This window comes from Carassius auratus, chromosome 17 (assembly GCF_003368295.1).
Source record: "Carassius auratus strain Wakin chromosome 17, ASM336829v1, whole genome shotgun sequence".
Taxonomy (NCBI): Eukaryota; Metazoa; Chordata; class Actinopteri; order Cypriniformes; family Cyprinidae; genus Carassius; species Carassius auratus.
The window spans coordinates 27,399,975-27,427,458 of NC_039259.1; the positions used below are offsets into that span (position 1 = coordinate 27,399,975).

The 27,484-nt window shown below is 34.4% G+C and overlaps 1 protein-coding gene across 1 annotated transcript in view; it reads left to right on the plus strand.

The window, feature by feature from the left end:
- Positions 1-27,484, plus strand: part of LOC113117759 (1-phosphatidylinositol 4,5-bisphosphate phosphodiesterase beta-1-like) — a 64,515-nt gene that overhangs the window by 16,728 nt on the left and 20,303 nt on the right. The window contains exons 3-12 of the mRNA XM_026286663.1: positions 599-667; positions 13,633-13,773; positions 14,494-14,573; positions 16,145-16,198; positions 16,280-16,355; positions 17,935-18,035; positions 18,849-19,015; positions 23,563-23,709; positions 26,260-26,417; positions 27,284-27,366. Of these exons, the coding sequence (XP_026142448.1) occupies positions 599-667; positions 13,633-13,773; positions 14,494-14,573; positions 16,145-16,198; positions 16,280-16,355; positions 17,935-18,035; positions 18,849-19,015; positions 23,563-23,709; positions 26,260-26,417; positions 27,284-27,366 (1,076 nt within the window). The remainder of the gene's footprint in view (positions 1-598; positions 668-13,632; positions 13,774-14,493; positions 14,574-16,144; positions 16,199-16,279; positions 16,356-17,934; positions 18,036-18,848; positions 19,016-23,562; positions 23,710-26,259; positions 26,418-27,283; positions 27,367-27,484) is intronic.

Below are 27,484 nucleotides of genomic sequence, written 5' to 3' on the forward strand. Positions count from 1 at the left end.
AAAGGAATCAGAAAAATGTGGTTTAGGTTTTAAAGTGTTACAGTGTCAAGTTGACAAATGTTAGAAGTTGTCTGTGGAGCACATGAGGACATTCAGGTTTCACCGTCATAACAATTATGATCTACGTTAGCCCTCCAATCATTGCTGTGTTGAATAAATGAGTATAAAGAGCAAATGCCTCTTTGTTTTGTTCCAGCTCGGTTGTAGCTCGGTCGTTCCAGCAGAATGCCGTCAGCTTCGGTTTCTGCTGCAGCTGTCAGAAAGCGTATCTATCAGCATGTCCATAACACACTGCAGATGCAAATAGTGTGGCGCTCTGGCCCTGCGTCATTTCCTTACCGGGATACTTTAACCAGATCCTTTTGATTAATCCTTTGATCTGGATCGGTGCGTGTGAATTAGTCATTATGTTTTAAGTCTGTTTAATTATTTATTCTTGATTTTCCGTCATTGTTTTCTCCGTCAACATTTCCTGTGCTGTTACCTTGTGTGATGTCTGAATGGCTTTTGTCATATTTAACAACATATTGATTCGGTTCAACAGCATGGAATTGTTTTTGTGAGCTGTGGCATAAAAACTGCCCCTCCCTCTTTTCAGGAGACGGATCTATTGGACATCACCTACATCAAAGATGCAAGAACGGGGAAATGCACCAAAACGCCAAAGGTAGGACTGCTGTATTCAGTGCACCCAACCAGAGGAATACATACAATACAATACAACTAGTTCCAACATATTTTAAAGCAAGAAAAGTTAATACACACTCGTGAATCTTTAGTAGTCAATTTAAACAATTAACCTCATTTTTAACGTCATTTTTTCAGTTATTTCTTGGGGAATGCCTACCAAATATCATTATGCTACTTGATATTGCACACTGGTATTTGTTATTGTATTATTTTAATGTATTTTCATAATTATAAACATTGGATTTTGTACAGTTTATTGCTAATTTCTGTTCTTCTTTGTAGCGTTCTGCCATGGTTCTCTCGTTCTTTCAGTATCATTCAGAACAGTTGTTCAATTGTAATAACGTTACACATTGTTCATGGAATGTTATTTTGAAACATTTTTGTAGAGTGTTCAACTGACATTTTTTAAATGTTACCACTAAATTCGGAATGTTCAAAGAACATTCAAAAGTAAGATTCCCATAATGTTTGAAAATGGTAAAACAGAATGTTCCCATATAACGTTCGGGAAAAAAAAACAAGAAGAAAAATATGTTTTAAAAACACTGGACATTTTCATAACTTAATGAGAACATTAGCAGAATGTTCTAAGAACATATTTTTGTTAGTTGGGTCACCTTTGTCTTTTTATCCTTCAGAAATGAAATGTTTTAATGCTTTGTTTCATCTTAGAGATGGCTGGTCTGTCTTATAAATCACTGAGGAGATTTTATAGAAGCCTGTGGGGCAAATAAATGAGAAAAATACTTGGAAAGATGGGCGTCACTGTTACAGATGGTGGTCTATCCGTTCTCCTTCATTGGCCTGCAACCATTTATACGCATGTCCTTGTGTAAAGGAGGTTTAGCCATTACTATGGCAGGGTGCTCAGTTTCCCAGGTCCTATATAGGTTAATAGCTCTTCTGGGTCATAATAAGCATCTCTCTATGAGGGTAATGGTCTGTGCAATCTAGTGTGGAATGGCCACAGGCAGACAGACTTCTTCACCTATGCTATATCTGGACTGCTGCGGTCTAAATATGGAGCCCGTGGGCTGTGGGTCTCCCAGGTGAACTCTTTCCTGACGCTCATGGGTGTTATTTGTGTCTGTGAAATGAGAGAATGGCACTGGTGCCAAATGAAATGCACAAACGCAGTGAAGAGTCATGTCATGTCACACCTCAGCGGATGTCAGCAGCACGTCGGCTGTAGTCTTGAGTTTATGCTGTGGATTCATTGATTTCAGTGTGGTTGGTGCACCACACGGATGTGGAGGAAAAGGCTTTGTGGAAGTGGTTGATCATGCAATCGAAATGTAATGAATATTATCTATTGCATCCGGTGGTCTTTGGTTTCCAGTTTGAGTTGCTTGTATTTTATGCTCATAGATACTTAGGTTTTATTCCAAAATTAAATCAAGGAAATAAGAAAATATTGTAATTTTTGTAAATACTTTATAATAGAAAAATTATTTTATATTATGTTTTTTTTTATAAAGAAAACAGGCTTGTTTGAAAAAAAAAATACTTGTTTATTGTATCATTGTGATTTTGTTAAGCGTAATTTATAAAACATAAAAAGTCATTTTAAATCTTATTTAAAATTATTTATTCTACTTTGAAAAGAAAAATACTTTGGTAGATTTTTTTTGCCATTTTAGCAATAATTTTCACGCATTTTAGTGTTTTTTTTTTTTTTTTTTTTTTTTGATGTTTAACACATAGTTTAAAAAATGCAAAGAAAAAAAGGCAAGGGTTTGTGAAAGTGGTTGATCATGCAACCAAAATTTAATAATATATTAACTTCTGCATCCATGCTAGGTGGTAAAGATCTGGTTTCCAGTTACTGGTATTTTATACTTATAGGTGCTTGATTTTCCCCAAATTTAAGAAAGTAATATGAAAAGTGTATATACAGTTTAGTTAGGTCCACATATATTTAATATTTTAGCTGCTGACCAAAACATATTCAAGTTGTGGGCTTAAAGTGCACTTTCTGAACCTTAATTAGAGGGTATTCTCGTCAAAATTGGAGGAAATGTTAAGGAAATAAAGGCTCTTTAATGTGTACCTTAATCTTCTAGTTAAGCAGGTAAAAGTTCTGGAGTTGATTGTAAGTGTGCCATTTTCATTTGGAAGCTGTGAACCAACATCATGCAAAAAATATGTATATGTAATTGAATATATAATTCTAAACTGAATACAAATGATTTTTAATTGTATTTCATGTTTTTAAAGAACCATTGGAATATGAGTCTTTTTAGCATTCACTTTCAACCTGTTGTTTGCCGTTTCTGGTTAGTCTGATTATCAGTCTAAATGTGTTAATATTTGTTGATTTCTCTTCATGATCGTGTACTGTGGTGGTCAGAGTGAACCCTACAGTCTCTCTCTCTGCACAGTGATATAAAGCATCTTCTCAGAGCGAGTGCGAGTCAAAGCAGCTGAATAAATCTTGTAGCTGCGCGTTTATATGAAGGTGTCCACGAGCCACAACAAACCGAGGTCGAAGCCATTTCCACAGACGCTGTATGAGTGAGAGAGAGTGAGACGTGATGATTCTGAGGATCGATTGAGCCACTCAGCACATAATAAAACATCATGCGTGAAGCTGCTGGAGAAATGCAGCTCTCGCCGGCCAATGTTTTGGAGAAATGTTTTGTTTGTGGAAAGGCTGCGTGATATTGAATGTTTACTAAATCTATTATTTAAAGTTATAAAAATGTAACATTATTGTGAATCACCACAATCATGATTCATATAGGCCTTTTTTATTGTTTTATTCATATATGGTGGTAATTTTTGGAAAAAATAAAATACTGTAAATATCAAGACATTTAAAAAGATGTTTGTATATATGTGTGTGTGTGTGTGTGTATATATATATATATATATATATATATATTAGCAATTGTTTATACATGTAATAATGTAATAAGTATAGATTAATGTCTTATTCATTATTTTGTATTAATAATAATCCATTTATTAATTATGCTTTTTGTTTTTTATGAATAACACATTTTAGTAAGATATAATAAGCTAATATTATTATTATTATTGTTGTTATTATATTTACATGTACAAAGTTATTATGTAATAATATAGACTTATGATTTAGGATTATTGCATTTCTAAAAAGCTGTTTTTTTACCTTTCTACACTTGAATAAATTATTAGATGATGATTATTATTAAATAAATGTTTTTAAATATATATGCATTTACTCGCTTTCACCACAGGTTTAAAAAAACAAAAACATTGAAGACTGGAGTAATGATGCTGAAAGTTTGGCTTTGATTACGGCAATAAATTACATTTGACAATATACTCAAAAGAAAACAATTCTGTTGTAATAATATGTGTTTTTATTGTAGTTTTAATAAGATAAATGCAGCCTCGGTGGGCAGTAGAGGCTTTATTTTTATTGTTAAGTTGTCTTGTGTGTTATATGTTATCGGTTTTCTTTACTTCATGGTAAGTCATCAAGCTCCTTCTCTAATCTTGTGTTTTATTTGTCTCAGAGTAGCAGGTGACTCCTAATTGCAAGCTGCTCAATCAACTTGTTTTATTAAGAAAGGAATTTGAATGAGATTTGAATCACTAATGTGCTGAGACCATGAAAAATATCCTGCTGCTTTTGTTTGCATTTCCTTTTTTTTATGTGAGCCGTTAAAGACGTGTTGTTAATTGAAATGAAGAAAGATGCCATTGATTTGTTGTGCGCTTGTGAAGCTGACAGCAGATGAACACAGAAGAGAGCGGAGGAACTGCTCATCTTTCAGGAGTTTTCCGGCTTGTTGTTGGCTTCTCGTTAAAGCTCCCGGCGAGAACAATTGCGGCCCGTTTATTACGCCATTGAGAAATAGAGAAGATAATGAGATGGTTTTGTCATAAATGTATATGATTTATAAGCAGAAGTGGGTTTTTTACATGCGCCCATCTGTTGAAAGCAAGCAGAGCTTTGCTAATGGCGCTGCTGCTGGTAACGAACATATGCTTGAGGAACGGCTGTTCCCATTCTTCTGTGAGAGTCTCCCAGTGAAGGCTGCATATAGACATACATGCACCATTTATGCACCATTCTTTACTAAACAGTTGCTCCTCTTTCGGACAGTATTTAAGCATGTCAGTATTCTTTGATAGTTCCCTTAAAAATTATAATTCTGTAATTTATTTATTAATAGAACTAGGGGTGTCACGATTCTCCAAATCCTCGATTCGATTGCATTTTCGATTCTAAGGTCACGGTTCGATTCGATTCTCGATTTTTACATTTATTCTCTTTAAAGCACAGATTGTCATTTTTCAAACTAGACTTTTATGTAATATAATATCTGACCTTTGTTTGCAATGTAACACATTACACTGTCAAATTTAAAACTTTTATTAACAACATAATGTAACAATAACTTATATCTTTAGTCAATTGAAAACTTAAAATAAACTGCCATCCAGTTTCTCTTTTGTAAGTGCAGTCACAAAAGATGACATTCAAGTTCATAACAAAACAAACAAAAACAATAAAAAATGACTAAACTAACCTTCAAATATTACGATGTATCTATTTAAAAGATTAAAGATAAAACACTTGTTAAACACTTCACTGTCATTCATTTAGATTTATATATATATATATATATATATATATATATATATATATATATATATATATATATATATATATATATGTATGTATGTACAGTATGTGTGTGTGTGTGTGTGTGTGTGTGTGTGTGTGCATCATTACAGTCTGTAAAATATGTGTATCTCTTATTACAAGACTGCAATCACTAGCAATCAGAAGAATTCCAGTTAATCAAGTATCTACAAAAGATCTACTCTATAAACAATGCATTGAATTACATTAAAGACAAAAATAAATTAAACAAGCAAAAGAAATGATTACTCGCATGTATCTGGTCCACTGATGAAGTCATGGGTCAAGTCAAGTGAATTATTACTCATTTTCTAACAGGCGTCGAATACTGACTTTAGGAAAAGGGGAATAACCAATGACATTTGAGATAACAACTAAAACAGCAAGCCCCGCCCCACGACTGACAAAAATAAAATTGTTCGCGCGAGCAGAGGTGAGATGATCGAGCGCGAGGATGTGGGGAATGAGCATGGACGCGCGAGGGCTTTTATTAGTTTGAAATGAGCTCGCGGGCTCCCGTTTCTTCGCATCCGATTCAGTTTTCCTCTCGCGGAAGCCATATAGCGCGCGCGCCAGCATCAGTTGAATGCTCGGTTATTTTTGTCATTGATTTGCCGTCATACAACATGGGGGCGTGGCAGCATCGACGATTCCATTTTTTAATTCGAAGTTCGAGTCTGTGACTTAATTTCGATCGATTTCGATTTAAAATCGAAATCGTGACACCCCTACATAGAACGCTACATAGCTCTATGAATATTAGGGCTGGGCAAGTTCTCATTACGCATTAACTCTTTCCCCACCAGCGTTTATCAAAAAAGCTGCCAGCGATTTTGATGAGTTTCGCAAAATTTGATGATCACCAGTATATTTTCCTCTATGAATATTTGAATATGCAATACATATCTCTACTTTTAAGCAAACAAACAAAAAAAAATCTGTTTTATTCTAGAGGTTTCATAAAAAATGCATAATTTTTAGCAAAAAGGTTGATCGACATTTTATTTATATGCAGTTTTCATTTATATGCCGTTTTTTTGTGTGCAGATGATCACATTCTCATATGCATATGTTTATATAAAGATTGGTTGTTTGTCCGTCCTGTTTTTTGTTCGGTAGGTTTTGTACTCGTTCAGAAGATGTGTAATAGCGCCCCCAAGTGTATAACAGTGAAAACACAAAAAGCCGTAAAAACTCATCAATGGCGGGGAAGCGTTTCCTTGTAAAAGACGAGATAACTCATCAGTGGTGGGGAAATAATTAATTAACACAATTATAATTATTTTATCGTGCATTAACGCAGCTTTAATTATTATTCCCACATGCTGCGTTAGGGCTCCGTGATCGTGCAGGTCTCTGAGGTGCCGGTGGTAATATTATGATTGAGGCTATGGACTTTATGTTATTATATGTATATTATATTTTTCTATAACAAACTGTAAAATATTTTCTATTGAAATGTTAATGCTCTGGCAGTGGCAAATAGCTTTAGTTTTATATTTAATTTGATTACATTAATGTTTAAGAAATATTTTAACTGCTGTAAAAAAAGCACTTTATTTGTTTAAAGTGTTTGAAAATCAAATTTTATTTCACTTTTGTTCATAAAGCAAAACTTGACTTGTGCATAACAATGCAATTAATTAATTGTGATATTTTTTTTACTATATATATATATATATAATATTGAGTGCAAATATAAATATGTACATAAAAACATAAATGACCTCAGTCACATTTTCTTCAGAATATTAAAATCTAGTTTTTTTTTCCCTCACTGGTGCAGTATGAGGTCTAATCTCTGTTTTCAAGAGGCAGTTTTACTGTATAATTATAAGGTGTTAAAACATAAATCAATGCAATATTTTCCTGCTGCTTTAATATGACCCCTGATTATTTCTTACTCATTTTACTGCACCTTTTGTTAAAGTTACATTCATTGAGCGTTTGCTCTAATCCAAAGCCACTTATTACATATAATTTTTATTCTGTTTTATGATGATGATTACTTTTTTTTTTTTTTTTTTTTTTTTATGAAAACGTGTCATGATCTAATGCATTTTAATTGCTTATCAGCTAAATATAAAGGCTGCCTCTGATTGTCCAGCGGTCTCTCGCTCGTCTTCGGTGGTTGACAGCGCTCCAGTGATTCTGGTCATAGCTCTGCGTTTTGAAACGACACGCTTTGGTTAAATCGGGCTCCTGGAGGCAGCGAGGTCTCGGTGCATGTTGCCATAGAAACTCTGGTGCAAAGGCTCCCTGTGTGTGACTGGAGCCAAAGGCACCGGAGCTAATGAGGTTGTGAGAAAGTGCGTCCAACATGGCGAGGAGCCTCGCGGAGCGCAAGGTGACAACAATGACAGCAGCGGCTCTCCAGACGCTGACTCATCTGATTTAAACAGTGCTGCCATCATCACAATCACTATGCATTTCACTGCATTCGTTCCTGGAAGAAAGAGAAGCGTCGTTGATGATCACAGATGTAGGTGGACTGACGCTTTTCTTGGTGCGCGTGTTTGGATCTCGCAGCTTTGTTAGTGGTGTTTGCTTGGGAAAGCATGAGCAACGCTATTCAGTTATTTCAGTAAACAAGCTAACCATGGGCTGCACAATTTGGGGGAAAATATTGTAATTTTTTTGTTTTGTTTTAGGTTTTTCGTTTGTTTTTTTTGTGTGTGTGGATGTGTTAAAAACACCATGGTTTGGAATACTTCTTTTTGGGATGCATTATCCCGCCAAAAATTGTGATCAATATGACCCTAAATAAAACTTAAAACAACAACAATAATAGTGATACACTAAAACTTTTTTTTTTTTTTTTTTTTTTTTTTGAAGCATCAAAACTGAAATGAAAGTTTTAATTTAGCCAAAAACTGAAACCGAAAACAAAGTTGATTTAATAATCGGTTAATCGGATTTAATTAATAATCAGCAGTCAAGTGCAATCTGAGTGCAGTGCTTCTTTGTCATAATTTGGCCAAAATAATATGTGATTATATATCAATATGATTAATTTAAATAAAAAAATTATAATATAGGTATGATGCAGCAAACTGGTTTAAAAAAAAAAAATATCAACTTAAATTAAAAATTTTAATTTGCCAAAAAACGTAAACTGACAATAAAGTTGATTTAATAACCAGTTGATCACATTTATGTAAATCACAAACTGGGTTGCAAATAAACATTTAAATTGCACATAAAATGTAATTTAATAATCAATTAATTATATTTATGTGATAATGAACACTAAAATACAAACTGAGTTGCATGTAAACATTTAAATGTGTGTGTGTGTGTGTATATATATATATATATATATATATATATATATATATATATATATATATATATATATATATATATATATATATATTCTTATGTATTAAGATGTAATTATGTTTCTACTCCAGTTTATTGTTGAAATAAACATTTAAATGGTGGCTTTAATAAAAAAAATGTTTTCATGACAGATTTTGCTTTAACTTACATTAAATGATGAATGCAACAGTAAAATATAATATCTATGTAGTGAATATATTTCAATTGCTGATATTTTGGTGCATCACTAAAAATATATAAATGATGATTCATAATTAATTAATAATGCAATTATAAAATACAATTTATAATATTATTGCTAAATTAAAATATTAAACAAAATAGAAATTTGCATAAGTGCAATATTTAAAATTATAAAAAATATATTGTTTGGATTATTGTTTTATTCCAGGCAGCGCTGGATTCCTGAAGACAGAGAGAGAAATGAACACAGCTGTAATATATGCAGGTCTGCAGATACATTTAGATTTTGCTCTCAGCAGTACCTTTCATTTCACCTGGCGTCCTGCAGAGAATAAAAAAACAGATTTGCATGAAACAAGCGCACGTGAGAGAATCACAGACTTCACATGATGATACAGTATCTGTGTTTGAGACTATTATCATGCTGAAGACTGCCGTTTATCAGATATATCCCATGCTGGATGAGCCGAGAACATGCTTGCATCATGCTGTTGATTTTTTGCACAAGAAAGCATCATAAAAATATGAAAAATAATACATGCAAATATGTTTTTTCATACTTAAAAAATAAAATGCAATGAAAATGATCATGCAGCATGCACAGGCTATTTACAGGCTAGATCTTTTTTTAGCACACATCTGTCCGGCTCACACAGAACTCCCCTTTTAAAGAGTCAATTTAATATTCAATAACTGCATGTATTATTCATGTGCTATTCAGAGCTCGTGTCTGCTGTACACACAACGGCTTTCACTAATGAACGAGTGTCGTCTGTCATGCTGTCGGAGGAAAGCACTTTAAGTGAAAGTCTAACAGTAGTCTGGCTGCAGGGGCCCCGGGGCCAAAACCAGGAAAATCCTGCCGGAAACAGAACTTCACTGGAACATGATCACAGACAAATATTAGAATAAAATTGTGTATGTGTTATAAATATTTTAGTATTTTTCCCCATGCAAAAGCTTTAAAGGTTCCCTGTGCTTTCTGCCAAAATAAAAGTTTTGATGTTTTTGATGTTTTAACTTTTAAAATCATTAAAAAATATATTTTATAATTTTTTATTATACTTGATTTTTTAATTTGACAGTGAAATATTACAATAGTTGTTTCTATTATTTAGCTTTAATTTAGTGTTTTTCATTTTTTAGCATTTTATTTTTCGGAATTTTTTCATTATTTTTGAATAATTTAATATATTTGTATATATTTGTTTTATTGAGTCATTTTTTTTTCAATTATAATACTATTACTATTTTGATATTTTATATATATAATTATAATAATTTTATATTTTATATATATAATTATATATTTTATATAATTATAATACTGTACTATTTTTTTATTATAATACTATTATTTTTATTTAATAATTTCTTGATTTTCAATGTATAATTTGTTTTGTTAAATATATTTTTATATTTACATAATTTACAGTTGCAGGTTCTGTACTATAGGTCCAAACGGCCTGAAGGACATTAAACTTATGCTTATAGTTCACCCAAAAATGACAATTTGGTGAAAATGTGTTCACCCTCAGGCCATCCGAGATCTGGATGAGTTTGTTTCTTCATCAGATTCTGAGAAATGTAGCATTGCATCAGTGTCTCATCAATGCATGCTCTGCAGTGAATGGGTGCCGTCAGAATGAGAGTCCAAATAATCCACAGCACTGTTTTTATCAGCTGTTTGGACCTTCATTCTGACGGCACCCATTCACTGCAGTGGCACCCTTTCATTGCTGAGCAAGTGATGGAATGCTACATTTTGAACTCACAACCTTTGGATTACAAGTCTGAATCTCTAATCATTAGGCCACAACTTCCCCAAATTTTTCAGAATGAATCAAATATTTATGAGCATCATTTAGCACACGCTAGTTTGGATCCAGACATTGGTGGCGCCGATCAATCATTTGGCCCCTGAAGTGGTGAGAAGACAATTGAGGCTGTAATATTACTGGGTGAAGCCACACTGAAATTAGTGAAGCTCCCGGAGCGTGATAGATTTAGACGCTGTAATAGCGCTCTTTTCCTCTGGGTGTGTTGTGGGCATATTGTTTTTGTGAGTCACAGCCGGAACTCATTTTTGTTTTTGATGGAAAAAACCATCAGGTTTTTTTTCCCCATTAGTTCTTGTGCTCTGGTGTGCTTTGAGATTTCACTTCTCCTCATGAAAACATCCAGACCCTTGATTATGTGTGTTCAATTTGTCTCTGCTGACATGCATCGCATTCACATGATATGCATTTCTTGTGATTGTTAATACAGTTCATTTTGGGTTATTTTTAGATTTAGTTTTGGTTATTTTTTAGTGAAAAAAAAAAAGTGTTGAGTCATTGCAATAAATTTCCATGTAAACTCTGGGTCCGGAAATTAAGTTAAATAAAAGCAAAATGTTATTGGGTTACTTTTGTATAATAAAAAAAGTTAATTTAAAATAATTAATACATTTATACATTTGTAAAATTATAAAATCCTATTTATTTATGCATTTATTTATTTATTTATTTTTTTATGAAAATACCGTTGCACTCAATGTAAAATCTGGAACTTAAAGTAATTTTTAAAGCAAAATTTAGTTAGATTTTATGTATAAAATAATTTATTTATTTTTTTTGTTAAAAAAGTGTCCATAGTAAAATCTTTGTCCTGAATTCAGTAAAAAAAAAAAAAAACTTTTTTTTTTTTTTATAAATTTTTTTTTTGGATTTGCTTTTGCATGAGAAAAAAAGTAAAGTATATGATAGTAAAGTAAATATAATACATTATTTTATTTTGGTTTGGTTTGTTTTATTTATTTACTTATTTGTCCATCTATTTATGTATTAGTTTTTTTTTTTTTTTTTTTTAATTTATATTCATATGTTTAATTTTACCTTTTACTTTGAAATGATAAAAAAGCATCATGTTTTATTGTAATCTGGGTCTATCATTAAAGTCAGAATTTAGCAAGAATAAAGTGATTTATTTGATTCTATTTATAATATAGAATTTATATGTACAACACATACATATATATTTTGTAATGATGTTGAAATTGCTCAATTATTAGTCTTCTTCGCTTATTCTCGGCGCTTTGCTCGGATGCTCTCTGGGTTTTGGCTGGTTCTCAGTCCTCCAGTGGTTTTTGGTGTTTGGTGGTGTTTTTCAGGCTTGATTATATTTGTTGAAGCACTGGTTCTGCTGTGGCGCAGATGAATGGCTCTCACACATCAGCTCTTGATTGGAGAGTCATGGCGCTGTCTTTAATTAGTCGCTGACAGCTGAGAGCCGAACACACACCTGTTGCACAGCTGCATGAGAAACACTTGTTGAGCGACACACAGATGAAAGATCTGCTCTCTACCTGACCAACACTCTCTGCAACACACACACACACACACACACAGACACACACACAAGCTTTTTTGGCTGGAAATGGGCTCCACATTGCAGCTGATTCTGGCCAACAAACACCCACTCAGACGGGAACAGAGCACACAAACACACAGAGCTGATTTCATCTTTCTGCTCCAGGTTTATATGAGACAACTGGCATGGACATGCACAAGCTTGTTCATATTAATATATTTCAGTTTGGGTTATTTTTGTATACGTGTCATTGAAATATAACAAAAGCAAAAGTGAGGTAGAATGTATTTATTTATTAATGTATTTATATGTTTACTTATTTACTTAATACATTTATGTTTTTGCTTATTTTGTAAGATTGATTGATTGATTGATTGATTTTTTTAGAGGAAAACAATTTAGCTAGTTTGCTAGATTTGTATCTATTTATTTATTTGTTTATTTTATTTTTATTTATGAATCGTCTACCTGCCTGTTTATGTATATATCTATACATTCATTATTAATTAATTAAATTATTTATTAATTTATTTATTAATTAATCAATTTTTTATTTATCAGATAATTTTTCTGTAGTTTTTCTATTTATTTGTTCATATTTTTTAAACACTTTTTGTTTATTTATATACTCATCTATCATTATATTAATTATTTGAAAACATTTTATATTTTTGGGGATAAAAAAGTGTTGCACCCAAGTCTTCTGAAGTAATTTTAACAATCTATACATTGTGTTTTATATTTATGAATATATTTATCTACTTATCTGTTCATTCATGTATTATTTTTTTATATTAATGCATTATTGTTCTTATTTTTGTGTGATAAAAAGTGAGTCTTATAGTAATTTTAATAAAAGTAATATTTAATTAATCTATCTATCATCTGTTTCACAATTGGTCTGTCCATTGTTTAATTGTTAATTTATTATATTTAAACTAAATATAAATCATTTTAATTATATATATATATATATATATATATAAATCATAATCTTTTTGTATTCTATCTATTTGTTTTTACGATTAACAAAATCAAAAAGACCTCTAACACTAGCTTGCTCTATTCTTTTTCTATTCTATCTGTTTTCTTTTTATTTATTATATAATTATAAATATAATTTTTTTTTACTTGCTATGTGTTAAGCTAACTGAGACTTGTTATAGCACTTTCATATCATTGCTCTTTTGTTGATTTCGATTGCTTTGTCCTCATTCGCTTTGGATAAAAGCATCTGCTCTAAATGTATATGATATAAAATGCATCAATTTCATTGTAAAAAGTTAATAGTTTGTCTTGTCTGATATCGGGCTGCTGTATTGAATGTTTCTCCGTCATCACGAGCAGCTGTAGAGCAGCTCAGATGGAGTCTTGTCTTGGCGTGTTTAATGGCAGCGGTCTTCGTTCCTGCGGTTCTCCTTCAGGAGGCGAAGCTGCGGGAGCTGCTGGACGTGGGGAATCTGGTGGGACGGATAGAGAACCGGATGCTGACGGTGGTGACGGGGCCAGACATGGTCAACATCCAGTACCTCAACTTCATGGCCTTCCAGGAAGACGTCGCCAAGGTGTGTGTGATTAGATACACTCTTAAAAATAAAGATGTTTTTTTGGGGGCGTAACGTGCAATAAACCAATCAGAGTCTCATCTTCCATCCCCTTTAAGAGCCAGTTGCGCTCGTGCCATGACGGATTTGCTATTTACACGGCGGAATTTGGCAAGCGCAACGACAGAACACGTTTCCGAGATGAAACGTAGCTGCTCGTGTGCGAGCAATAGATAGCCTAATTCTGATACATGCAATGACTATCCAATATGACATGTAGGCAATCCTTTAATTTTTTATATTTGGCATGTTTCTGTGCTGCTGTGCATCCCTGTATTTAATAAGCAGCATGTACGTTCTTTAAATAACAAAGAAAAAACATTGCACCAGACTTTAGACCAGGTTTGAGTTGTTCTATGGTGCAGTCTATTTTCAGCTCCTTAAAATAGCAATGCACCAGCAATGCACCTGAACACACCTCTTTTTTTAGACTGGCATACCCATTGGCGCACAAATGGACACAAATGCATTTGCTAATTAAACGACGCGGCGCTGGACAGGAAAATGCGAACGGAGCCGGACTGAAACTAGCAAACACACTTGCACTGCGCCTTGCGTCACATTGCGCCGGGTGTATGATAGGGACCTTCTTCTCCTAATGGTTCTGTAAAGAACCTTGAGTTTCACAAAAGCTTCTTTGTGGTGGGTGGTTTAAATGAAATGTCTTTGTGTTTGATGAAGGAGTGGGCGGATGAGCTCTTCAGTCTGGCGTCGAACCTGCTCGCTCAGAACATGGGTCGAGAGTCCTGTCTGGAGAAAGCGTGAGTACCTGATGCTCACATTTATTTACCGGCTTCCATCAGGGTTTGAAATGTGTTTATGAGTCATTGTCAGGAAGCTGTACTGGATTTAAAAGAATGTAAAGTCACATTTAATGCCTTTGTGTGTAATGCATTATAAATGTGTTCATAATGCATGCTGTAATGCATTTATATGATTTCATAAAAATTGTAACCAAAAATGCATTAGAATATTAAGGTTTGTTTGTTGTGTGTTTTAATGCATTACACTTTCTAAAAGTCTAACAATGAAAAAAGTGTTATAATGTATAATGGTTACAATGGTTATACAAAGCATTAAAAGATGCATTACAAAGCAAACCCATCCATCCATCCAAACATCCATCCATACATCCAACCATCCATCCATCCATCCACCCACCCATTCACCCTTCCATCCATCCATACATCCATACATCCATACATCCAGCCATCCATCCATCCATACATCCAACCATCCATCCAGCCATCCATCCATCCATACATCCAGCCAGCCATCCATCCATCCATCCATCTATCCACCCATCCATACATCCAGCCATCCATCCATCCATCCATCAATCCAACCATACATCCATACATCCATCCAACCATCCATCCATCCATCCATCCATCCATCCATCCATCCATCCATACAACCATCCATCCATACATCCATACATCCAGCCATCCATCCATCCATCCATCCATCTATCCACCCATCCATACATCCAGCCATCCATCCATCCATCCATCAATCCAACCATACATCCATACATCCAGCCATCAATCCAACCATACATCCATACATCCATCCAACCATCCATCCATCCATCCATCCATCCATCCATCCATCCATCCAACCATCCATCCATACATCCATACATCCAGCCATCCATCCATCCATACATACATACATCCATCCATCCATCCATCCATCCAACCATCCATACATACATCCATCCATCCATCCATCCATCCATCCAACCATCCATCCATCGATCCATCCAACCATCCAACCATCCATCCATCCATCCATCCATCCATCCATCCATCCATCCATCCATCCAACCAACCATCCATCCATCGATCCATCCAACCATCCATCCATCCATACATCCATACATCCATCCATCCAGCCCTCCATCCAGCCATCCAGCCATCCATCCATCCAACCATACATCCATACATCCATACATCCATACATCCAGCCATCCAGCCATCCATCCAACCATACATCCAGCCATCCATCCATCCAACCATACATCCATACATCCAGCCATCCATTCAACCATACATCCATCCATCCAGCCCTCCATCCAGCCATCCAGCCATACATACATACATACATACATACATACATCCAAACACAATCAGTAAGTCCCTGTGGCTCAGTGGTAGAGCATTACATTAGCAGCGTAAAAGGTTGTTGGTTCGATTCTCAGGGGACACACCTACTGGTAAAAACACATAGTGTATAGCCTGAATGCGTCTGCTAAATGCATTAATGTAATGTACACACGCTTTCCTGAGAATGACTGATGTAGTTTTCCATGGTATTGTTTTCTCTCCAGCTTCACGAGACTCAAACTGCAGACGAATCAAGAGGGTCGAATCCCAGTGAAAAAGTAAGCCAGCATCCAGCTCCATGTCTGTGTCAGGTGATAAACGAGAACGTCCTCCTCTGATGTTTCTCTGTCTCTCTGCAGCATCTTCCGCATGTTCTCGACGGACCGGAAGCGTGTGGAGACGGCGCTGGAGAGCTGCAATCTTCCTGCCGGCCGGGTGAGCATGTGTTCGGCTAATCGCTCCAGAATCCCACTGGCAGACAGGAAGACCTCATGTTTCCACAGGAATCAGTTTGTGGGTTTTTACCAGATATGTGTGCTCTCGGATCAAGGAACCACCTGACAAATGACATCTTACGTTTTCTCTCCCAGGATCAAGGGAAATCTATTTGCCTTATTATTTTACGGCAAATCTAAAAACTGAACATAGGAACAAATCAAGAATGTTAAAAGGCCTCATGAGGGAGAAAGTGTCATTAATTAATTAGTGATTTTTTTTAAAATATATTTGTATTCATCTGTTATTTTTGTCTATTTTATTTCAATTATGTTTATTTTTGTACATATTAATTATATTATATATATATATATATATATATATATATATATATATATATATATATATATATATATATATATATATATATTATTTATTTGTCCATGTTTATATATATATATTATATATATATATATATATATATAATTATTTATATTTTTATCTGTTTATTTTTATTTTACCATTATTGTTTTGATTATACATTGTTTTCACCTATTTAACTGTTTTTAATCTATTATTTATTTATTTATTTTTATTTATCTGTTTACTTTTTTAATGTTTTTTTTTAAATTATATGTTTTAAATTATTGTTTATTTATTATCTGTAATTATCTTATACATTTTATTTATACATTGTTTTATTTATTTATCTGTTTTTATTTTAATCTATTTATTTTTCTATATATATATATATATATATATATATATATAGAGAGAGAGAGAGAGAGAGAGAGAGAGAGTATCTTTTTTATTTGCTTATTTTTTGTTTTATTTTCATTCATTTATGTTTTTCGGTTTTATCATTATTGATTTGTTTATACATTGTTTTTAATCTATTATTTATTTATTTATATTTATATATCTGTTTATTTTATCTTTTTATTGATTGATTTATACAGTATTTGACCTATTTCTCTGTTTACCCCCTGCTTTTTAATTCCTAGCATCAAGGGGAGTCTGTTGGTTTGCTTTATCATTTTACGGCCAATTTAAAGCTTCAGAGTTGAACATGGGGAGATTTTCTAAATCCACAATGCTGAAAGGCCTCAGGAGAGTCGGGAAGGGAGAAGTGTGGAACTAATGAGAAATCCTCACTGTGTTACTCTCTCCTCCGCCTCTGACTCACTCACATTCACATCCTTTCTTCAGTTTTTTCTTCTTTGTTTGCTGCTTTTGTGTTTTGCGCGGTGATGCAATAGTCAGCCGCGGGCGAGAGCTGCATGTTTTGAATGTTCCTTCAGAGATGAGCGTCTGACAGCTTGTGGACGACATGAGTAATGTTCGCTCGCTGACGTTATTGAGTTGGTCGTAACAAACCAATCGATTTGTTGTCAGGTGAACTAGATGTCTCTTAGGATGAAATGAGCTAATTAAATGATGAATTCAGTTTGTGTTTCCATTCATATGAGACCACGTGTTATTAAAGGCAGGTTCAGTCTCTGTGTTTTTGCTGTGTCAGATTGAAGAGTGCTTGTTAACGTCATGATCTGATCTGGTCTGATCTTGTTGGTCTCTGCAGAGCGACTCCGTCCCGTTGGAGGATATGACATCTGACGTTTACAAATCGTTCATCAACAACCTCTGCCCGCGATCTGAGATCAACCAAATATTTGCTGATCTGTAAGTCTTCATGGAGCCATTTTCAGCTGATGCTGTAGCTAAAGATGCATTTAATTAAAAAAGTAAATAATAAGTTTGTCAGGTTTTTTATACCTGCTCAGGTTTCACATTTTTATATAATGGTTTATTTGTATCTACGAATTTAATTGTTTAGTATGCATTGCTGTATTTATTTATCTGCTTCCATACATTTATTTATTTGTCTATTTTTTCAATTTTTATTCATATTTTATTAGTTTTTTGTATTATTTATACACTCTTTTTATGTTTGTCTTTGTTTTTCTTTGTATCTATTTGTCTACCATTTATTTACTCATCTAATTGTTCTGTGTATTCTTTTTATAATTGTTTTAATTTTCACTTTAATGTTTTTTATTCATCTATTGTTTTATCCATCTGATTTTTTTCAGTTTTTCTTGATTTATCTTTTATTTATGCATTATACATCTATCTAGATTTTTTTCAGTTTTTATGCATTCATGAATTTTTATCTAATTTTTTTTCCACATTTTTCAGTGTAATTATTTATGCACGTATGCATTTGTGTATTACTACATAATGTTGCCTTCAAGTCATGTTGGAATGATATTTATGAGACGAGTGCATTACAGTGTTTTAATTAGTTGGAGGCGTAACAATTGTAAAAATTCTGATGAAACATAATTGGTTTTGATCATAACCAAGATGTTCCTTTAGAAGAAAATCCACCTTGCTGATAGTGATTGTGTAGTTTGCATGCTGGGATGATGCATGTGTGTTATGATTATGACTGAAAACCGTATGCTCTTTTCTGGATCTCCTGTCTCTCTCCAGCGGCGCGAAGAGCAGAAACTATCTGACGGTGGATCAGATGACAGACTTCATCAACAACAAGCAGCGAGACCCGCGTCTGAACGAGATCCTGTACCCTCCGCTCAAACCCGAGCAAACCCAGCTGCTCATGGAGAAGTTCGAGCCCAGCGCAGCGATGATTCAGAAGGGTCTGTCATTATTCTCTCAGTTTCTTTTCCATACATTTATAGTCAGTTTAGAATTAGGCTCAATGTTTGTGGGGGGGGTCATAGTGACTTTAAGAACACCATAACATTGTTACAAAAAGACTCATTCACTGTAGTGCGATTCCTCTGAAGTCATGTGATGTTTTGTGTCAGAAGCAGATCAAAATTTCCGGAAAGTTTGGTGAAAATCTTCCACTTCGCTGCAGCTTTTAATTCCATTTCCACTTTCTGGGCCGGATGCCGTTTTCTCAGAGAGCGACCGCAGATGTAGACCGTTTCTCCATCGATCGATGATAGACATCTCTGTGTAATTGTTAATTGCTGATAATTACATGGGAGGGTTTTCCTATGAGGTGCTGCATTTCTATAAGAGCAGATGATGATGTCAGGCTCCGTCTGTTCCCGCCATTGCACTAATATGAAATCTGATCCCTCATTAGTTTTTCCACCAAACTTGTTGATTGACAGCTGCATTAAAACACTGATGAATTCCTGTGTTTCAAATGACAAACACCTCGGGATTCAACCAGCAATGCATCCCATCCGATTTAAAGGTCTGTTGCCATGAATATACGCTCATTTGAGATGCCGCTTGAAAATATGTAACTTTTCTGAAGCATCAGTCGCATTTGAGACTTTTCCTCATGAAAGTTTAATACTTAGGTTTGAAACATTGTTGCATCATCTAAATATAAACATGCAGATTTTTGTCAGATATTCTTAGTGATTTCGTCTTTCTCGGGAGGTTCGCTGTCTGTCAGCGAATCAGCACACAGGGTCATGAATATTAATTAGATAACGTCCTAAATGATGTGCTGAAAATATGATGTCGGAGCAAATAATGGGGAAACCAAATACTAATAGTCATTTAATATATGTACACATACACAATTTTTTTCTAAACTGAAAAGTATAGAAATAAATAGATTAATGGGTGGATGGGTGGATGGATAGATGAGTGAATAGATGGACGGTTGGGGGGATGGATGGATGGTTGGGTGGATGGTTGGATGGATGAATGGATGGCTGGCTGGCTGGATGGATGGATGGATGGTTGGGTGGATGGATGGTTGGGTGGATGGTTGGATGGATGAATGGATGGCTGGATGGATAGATGGGTGGATGGGTGGATGGATGGATGGATGGATGGTTGGGTGGATGGATGGATGGATGGCTGGCTGGCTGAATGGATGGGTGGATGGATGGATGAATGAATGGATGGTTGGTTGGGTGGATGCATGGATTGATGTATGGATGGATGGTTGGATGTATGAATGGATGGATGGATGGATGGATGGGTGGATGGACATATGGATGGATGGATGGGTTGATCGATGGATGGATGGATGGATGGATGGATGGTTGGACGGACGGCTGGATGGATGGATGGTTGGGTGGATGGGGGGATGGATGGATGGATGGATGGGTGGATGGATGGGTGGATGGTTGGATGGATGGGTGGATGGATGGATGGATGGATGGATGGATGGATGGTTGGGTGGGTGGGTGGGTGGGTGGATGGATGGTTGGGTGGATGGATGGATGGATGGATGGATGGATGGATGGATGGTTGGATGTATGAATGGATGGATGGATGGGTGGATGGATGGATGAGTGGATGGATGGATGGATTGATGTATGGATGGACGGTTGGATGTGTGAATGGATGGATGGATGGATGGGTGGATGGCTGGCCGGATGGATGGATAGATGGGTGGATAGGTGGATGGATGGATGGATGGATGGGTGGACAGATTAAAAAGTGGATATTTTATCTAATATTTGTGTATTATTATCTCATTTGTAAGCACTAATTAAATGAGTATTAGCAGCCAGGTCCATACAGTATATATATATATATATATATATATTAGCTGCTGACCATAGTTACATGGCCAAGTGAGTCTCCTGACCTCAACCCGTTTGAGCTGCATTTCACTCGCTGGAGACAAAAATAAAGGCAGCAAGAGCCACAAACAAACAACCACTGAAGTCCGCTTCAGTAAAGACCTGGCAAAACATCACAAAGAAGAACAAACCCGGTCTCTGGTGATGTCCATGAGTCTAGACTTCAAAGGATTCTCAACAAAAAATTAAAAATAAATATTGCATTTGAGCTCCTGAAAAAGGGGGAACTGTGTATAAAAATGGTTGTAATTCCTAAGAAATACATTTACATTTAGTCATTTAGAAGACGCTTTTATCCTATATAGTGACTTACAAATGAGGAGAATGGAAGAAATCAAAAACAACAAAAGAGCAATGATACATAAGTGATCAGTTAGCTTAGATTTAACAAATTCTTTTAAGAATAGAATTAGAATAGTGAGTGCTATATTTTTGTTTAACCCCTTGAATCATATCTTAAAAGTTTTCATTGTTTTATTTCAATTCTGAAAATGTTTGCAGTGTCCAAATATATCTGGACCTAACTGTTAGTATCTGTTTCAGTTAGGACATGTCCTTATAAGGCAGCTGCCTGCGTAGGGGGCGGACAGCGAGGAAGTGCACTTGATTTTAGAACACATCCTTTGAGTTTCTTATTCTGCAGAAAGAAAAACAAACCTCCATAACATTCTGTTTCAGTGCCACAGCAGCAGTAACTCATGAGATGCATTGTTGCTGGCTTATTTATATATCTCCGAGCACAAGGCTCCGCGGGCAAACTGGAGATCAGGTCACGAGATGATAATGCTAGACGGCTGATTGATTTTTGGCACAATGAGTCCAGAGGAGCCAGAGATGGATGAGGAGGATCATCTGGGGTTTTTTAGCTGCCGGTTCAACATGACACCTCGCTGTCATGCAGATTACAACTCTGTTTTCTCCGAGACAGGCAGAGGACAGTCCACCGCCCACGCCAGAAACACCAGACACACAAGACGCTCATATTTGCATGGTATTGATTGTAGATTTGGAGGAACAATCGGGTTGTAAAGCAGGCTGCGTTTGCAAGATTTCATTGCATCCGTACAACATTCATTGTCTGATAGTCAATAAACCCTGGAGATGAGGGGCTTATTAGACACGATGTAAAAACGAATCTTGAGAAATAAGGTTTCATATTCCTTTTTTGTTGAGTATCAAAAGGCTTTTATGCCTCATATATTCTAATAGAGTGAGAATATGGAGGAAAATAAAGATCACTTTCATTCAGAGAATTAAAGTGAGCAGAAATATGGAATTTGCAGCAGATGATGATAATTCTATGATTGTAATGTAAATCAATGAGATCTTTGTAAAATTATATAAATATCAGTCATCACTCTATAATATATGGTCTTAGTAAGATGAGATTGAAATGATCCGAACATATAATGCAATGCAATCCGTTGCGGATTGAGAGATGAAGAAATAAACGCTCCTCAAAATATCATGATGATCATATCTGAACACGATTCAATTGTGCAATCTAACAGTCCTGAAAAGCACCTTAAGATGCAGACGCTATCTTGTTCTTTCGTTCTCCACTGAACTCGACAGGACAATCGCTGGATTTCAGCAGTGTGCACTAATTGTAGTCTTTAAAGCCATTTGCCTCCCTGTTCACGACAGCAAGGTGGTTGATGTTATTTCTGTGTGTGCAAATCAAAGGCTGTTAGCACAGAAGTGATAAGAGACGCTGGCGATCCTCACCACCAGAAAACGAGTGACGGTTAATTACCTCCAGAGCTCTGCAAAGAACAGCTTTAATTAATGTAAAGTGCTGCTGAGATTGAGTCGCAGGGGACGCTCGTCCCGAGTGTCTTCCCTTCAGCCGCCAGTGCTGATCTCCTGCTTGAGTTTAATTTGAAGTCTGTTTGCAGTAGCAGTGCTAATTTACTCCACGAGACGAGCTGTTACTTGAGCTGCAAAAGGGAGAAAGACAGTGCTAATATACAGAGGTGAAATCAACCCTGTTGCATGTATAGCGCTCTACTGTAATGAACTTCATAAACTAACATCTCAGCTGCTGAAAGAAGTGAATGCTTTTATTTAGCAATGACGAATCAAAAGTGTTATAATATTTCTGTTTCAAAGAAATGCTGATCTTTGATCTTGCTATTCATCCAAGGATTCTGAAAAGGAAAATGCATGACAGTTTCCACTAAAATATTAACTGTTTTCAACATCGATAAGATTTGTGAGCAGCAAATCGTCATATTAGAATGATTTATAAAAACTGGAGTAATGCTGCTAAAAATCCAGCCGCGCGTCACAGAAATAAATTAAATTTGAACAGATATCCACATAGACAACAGTTATTTCAAATTTTAATAATATTACACAATTTTGCTGTTTTTACTGTATTTTTTATCAAATAAATGCAGCCTAGGTGATGAGCTGAAGACTCTTGTTTGAAAGCATTATAAAATCTTACCAACCTTACCAAACGTTTTGAATGATACTGTAGTAACAGTCAAAATACAACAATGTCAAATGGGTTTGAATGCAATTTTGCAGTTTGAGACTCCTGGAATGATGCTTATGGTCTCATCTGCTGAAATGTGATGTGATGCATGATGTTTTTGATCTGATTTGTGTAACAGGGCAGATCTCAGCGGAGGGCTTCGCCAGGTATCTGATCAGTGAGGAGAACAGTGTCATTCCTCCAGAAAAACTGGACCAGAGTGAAGACATGAGCTTCCCTCTCTCTCATTACTTCATCAACTCGTCCCACAACACTTACCTCACAGGTACACACACACACACACACACACACGCTCACACACACACACTCATATCTGAATGCAAATACAAAATTTATAAGATAATTTGTTATAATAATGCATTTAATTTTTTATAGCACCTGCTTAATAGATTAATTTATTTGAGTCAGTTTGCATAAAGCTGCTAAGAAGAAAAACAGGGTGTGAGAGGAATCTGTGTTTCTCTATAATCATAATTCCACATCTGATTATTTTCTCTTTTTTATATGCATTAGTGCCTTTACATTTGTATTCTAAAGTCTACTTCCGATAAAGTGCATTATGTCACATGAGAAGCAATTATCAGGGGAGGGAGCTGAGAACATGCTAGCCGCAGAAACAAAGAGGAAATGAATAATGAATGTAATTATGGTCAATGTACTGCTAATGTACCAATCTAACACACAATGCTGCTAAAGTACACGCAGCAACCGGTGTTCTTAAAGGAGCAGCACACCCAAAAATCGATCTACTGTTTTCATTATGTTCAGCTTTTTGACATTCAAGCCAGTATGATATTGCTGTTTTTTGTTTGTTTGTTTATAAAACACATAAGAAGAATCAAAAAAGGACAAAAAAACATGAAAGTATCATAATGCAGTCCATACTATCGAAGATTGTTTCTGCCATGGAATAAAAATAGAAAAGGTGATTGTGACTTTTTATCTCACAAATCTGACTTTTCTTGCAATTTTTACTCTCTTTTTTTGTAACTTTTTTTTCTCTAAATTCTTAGTTTAAATATAAAAAAAATTAACTTATTTTCTCTCAATTCTGAATATACATCTGGCCATTTTTACTCTATCACAATAATCTGACTTTTTTCACAATCTTTACTGTTCTTCTCAGGATTCTGAGTTTAAATCTTGCAAATGTAACTCTTTTCTCTAAATTCTAAGTTGAAATATCACAAATGTAACTCTTTTCTCTAAATTCTAAGTTGAAATATCACAAATGTAACTCGTTTCTCTAAATTCTAAGTTGAAATATCACAAATGTAACTCTTTTCTCTAAATTCTAAGTTGAAATATCACAAATGTAACTCTTTTCTCTAAATTCTAAGTTGAAATATCACAAATGTAACTCGTTTCTCTAAATTCTAAGTTGAAATATCACAAATGTAACTCTTTTCTCTAAATTCTAAGTTGAAATATCACAAATGTAACTCTTTTCTCTAAATTCTAAGTTGAAATATCACAAATGTAACTAGATTCTCTAAATTCTAAGTTGAAATATCACAAATGTAACTTTTTTCTCTAAATTCTAAGTTGAAATATCACAAATGTAACTCTTTTCTCTAAATTCTATGTTGAAATATCACAAATGTAACTTTTTTTCTCTAAATTCTAAGTTGAAATATTACAAATGCAACTCTTTTCTCTAAATTCTAAGTTGAAATATCACAAATGTAACTCTTTTCTCTAAATTCTAAGTTGAAATATCACAAATGTAACTCTTTTCTCTAAATTCTAAGTTGAAATATCACAAATGTAACTCTTTTCTCTAAATTCTAAGTTGAAATATCACGAATGTAACTTTTTTTCTCTAAATTCTAAGTTGAAATATCACAAACGTAACTCTTTTCTCTAAATTCTAAGTTGAAATATCACAAACGTAACTCTTTTCTCTAAATTCTAAGTTGAAATATCACAAACGTAACTCTTTTCTCTAAATTCTAAGTTGAAATATCACAAACGTAACTCTTTTCTCTAAATTCTAAGTTGAAATATCACAAACGTAACTCTTTTCTCTAAATTCTAATTTGAAATATCACAAATGTAACTCTTTTCTCTAAATTCTAAGTTGAAATATCACAAATGTAACTCTTTTCTCTAAATTCTAAGTTGAAATATCACAAATGTAACTCTTTTCTCTAAATTATAAGTTGAAATATCACAAATGTAACTCTTTTCTCTAAATTCTAAGCTGAAATATCACAAATGTAACTCTTTTCTCTAATTTCTAAGTTGAAATATCACAAATGTTACTTTTTTCTCTAAATTCTGAATATACATCTGGCATTTTTAATCTCTTTTTCACTAAATTCCGAGTTTGCATCTTGCAATTCTGAATTTTTGGAATAAAAAGGGTAAAACTATTTTTCCACCAATTTTTATGTCATGCATTTCAGACCTTTTCCCTCAGATCTGCAAGTTTATAAAATCAGAATTGTGAGATTAAAAAGTCACAAACCCATTTTTATTTTTTAAGTTTACATCTCATAATTCAGAATTTTTTTCACATCATTTTGAGAATCTAGCAATTCTCAGTTTTTTGGGGAATTCTGACTTCTACATCTGTACACTTTTTTCTTTCTTTTGCCAAAAAAAAGTATCTTCGACTTCTTTCTTTATATCGCATAACTCAGACTTTTCTTCTCAGAATTACATATAATTTAAATGTGTAAATGAGTTTTAAAATCAGAATAACATTTTTTCTTTTGTTTGATCCCATGGTGGAAACAAGCTTTCAACTCAAGTAAAGTATTTGCATATTTGAGTGCATGCAGTAAGCTTGTGTGTGTGTGTGTGTTGTCAGCCGGGCAGCTCGCGGGGAGCTCCTCTGTAGAGATGTACCGTCAGACGCTGTTGTCTGGATGTCGCTGTGTGGAGCTGGACTGCTGGAAGGGCCGGACAGCGGAGGAGGAACCCGTCATCACACACGGCTTCACCATGACCTCAGAGATCTCTTTCAAGGTGACCCACCACACACTCACCAGAGCTAGGTTCACATTGAGTTCTCACACAGCCTTTCATCAGTGCACTCTGTCAAGTAGTGCTTAACTCTATTTTCTGCTTTTGGAGACGTTTCTATATATATTTAAAAAATCATAGAATCAGAGTAATTTTTTCACTGACTGATACACAACATTTCCATACAAAACCAAGCTGCAGTTTACAGCCCAGTGAGTGCTCATTTAATTTTATTAAAGCTAATTCATTTTTGATAATTATTTGATTTGATTATGATTTCAGATTCCAATAAGAGTTTTGTATATTTATAAAAAAAGATATATATTTGTTGAATTTAGTACATTTTATTTCTTACCATATTTAAGTCTAAACCGACAAATATATATTTTCATTTTTTCTTTTCTTTTGATCTCACTTTTAATTTTTTTATTATTTTTATTTGTATTTTATTATATTTTATTATATTTTATTATATTTTATTTTATTTTATTTTACTTTATTTTATTTTATTTTATTTTATTTTATTTTATTTTATTTTCAGATTCCACAAAGAGCTCAGTACATTTTATCTCATGCTATATCTAAATCTATTCTGCGGAATTCTACTTAATTTGTTATTATTTTTATTTTCATTTTTTTATTATATATTTAATTTATATAATAAAACAAAGCTTAATAAAGTACATTGCATTCAGTAACAAGTTAAATTGAAAATACAATAATAAAAATCAGCTATGCCTATGCATTTAGTATTATAACTGCATTAAAAGAGAAATAAACTATATAAATTGAGCTATTCCACATATGTCCTGTTAGATAAATTACTCAGATAAAAACTAAATTCATCGCAATCTGTTCTTGTTTTCCAGGAAGTGATTGAAGCCATAGCAGAGTGTGCTTTTAAGACGTCTCCGTTTCCTGTCATCCTGTCCTTCGAGAATCATGTGGACTCGTAAGTGTAGAAGCTGCCGACTGCAACTATGGCAACAAGGAGAGGAGCGATTAGAAGTGTCTCTGAGATGCATAATTTGTTTTCAGTCATCACTGTTGTCTTGTGAGATGTCACACGC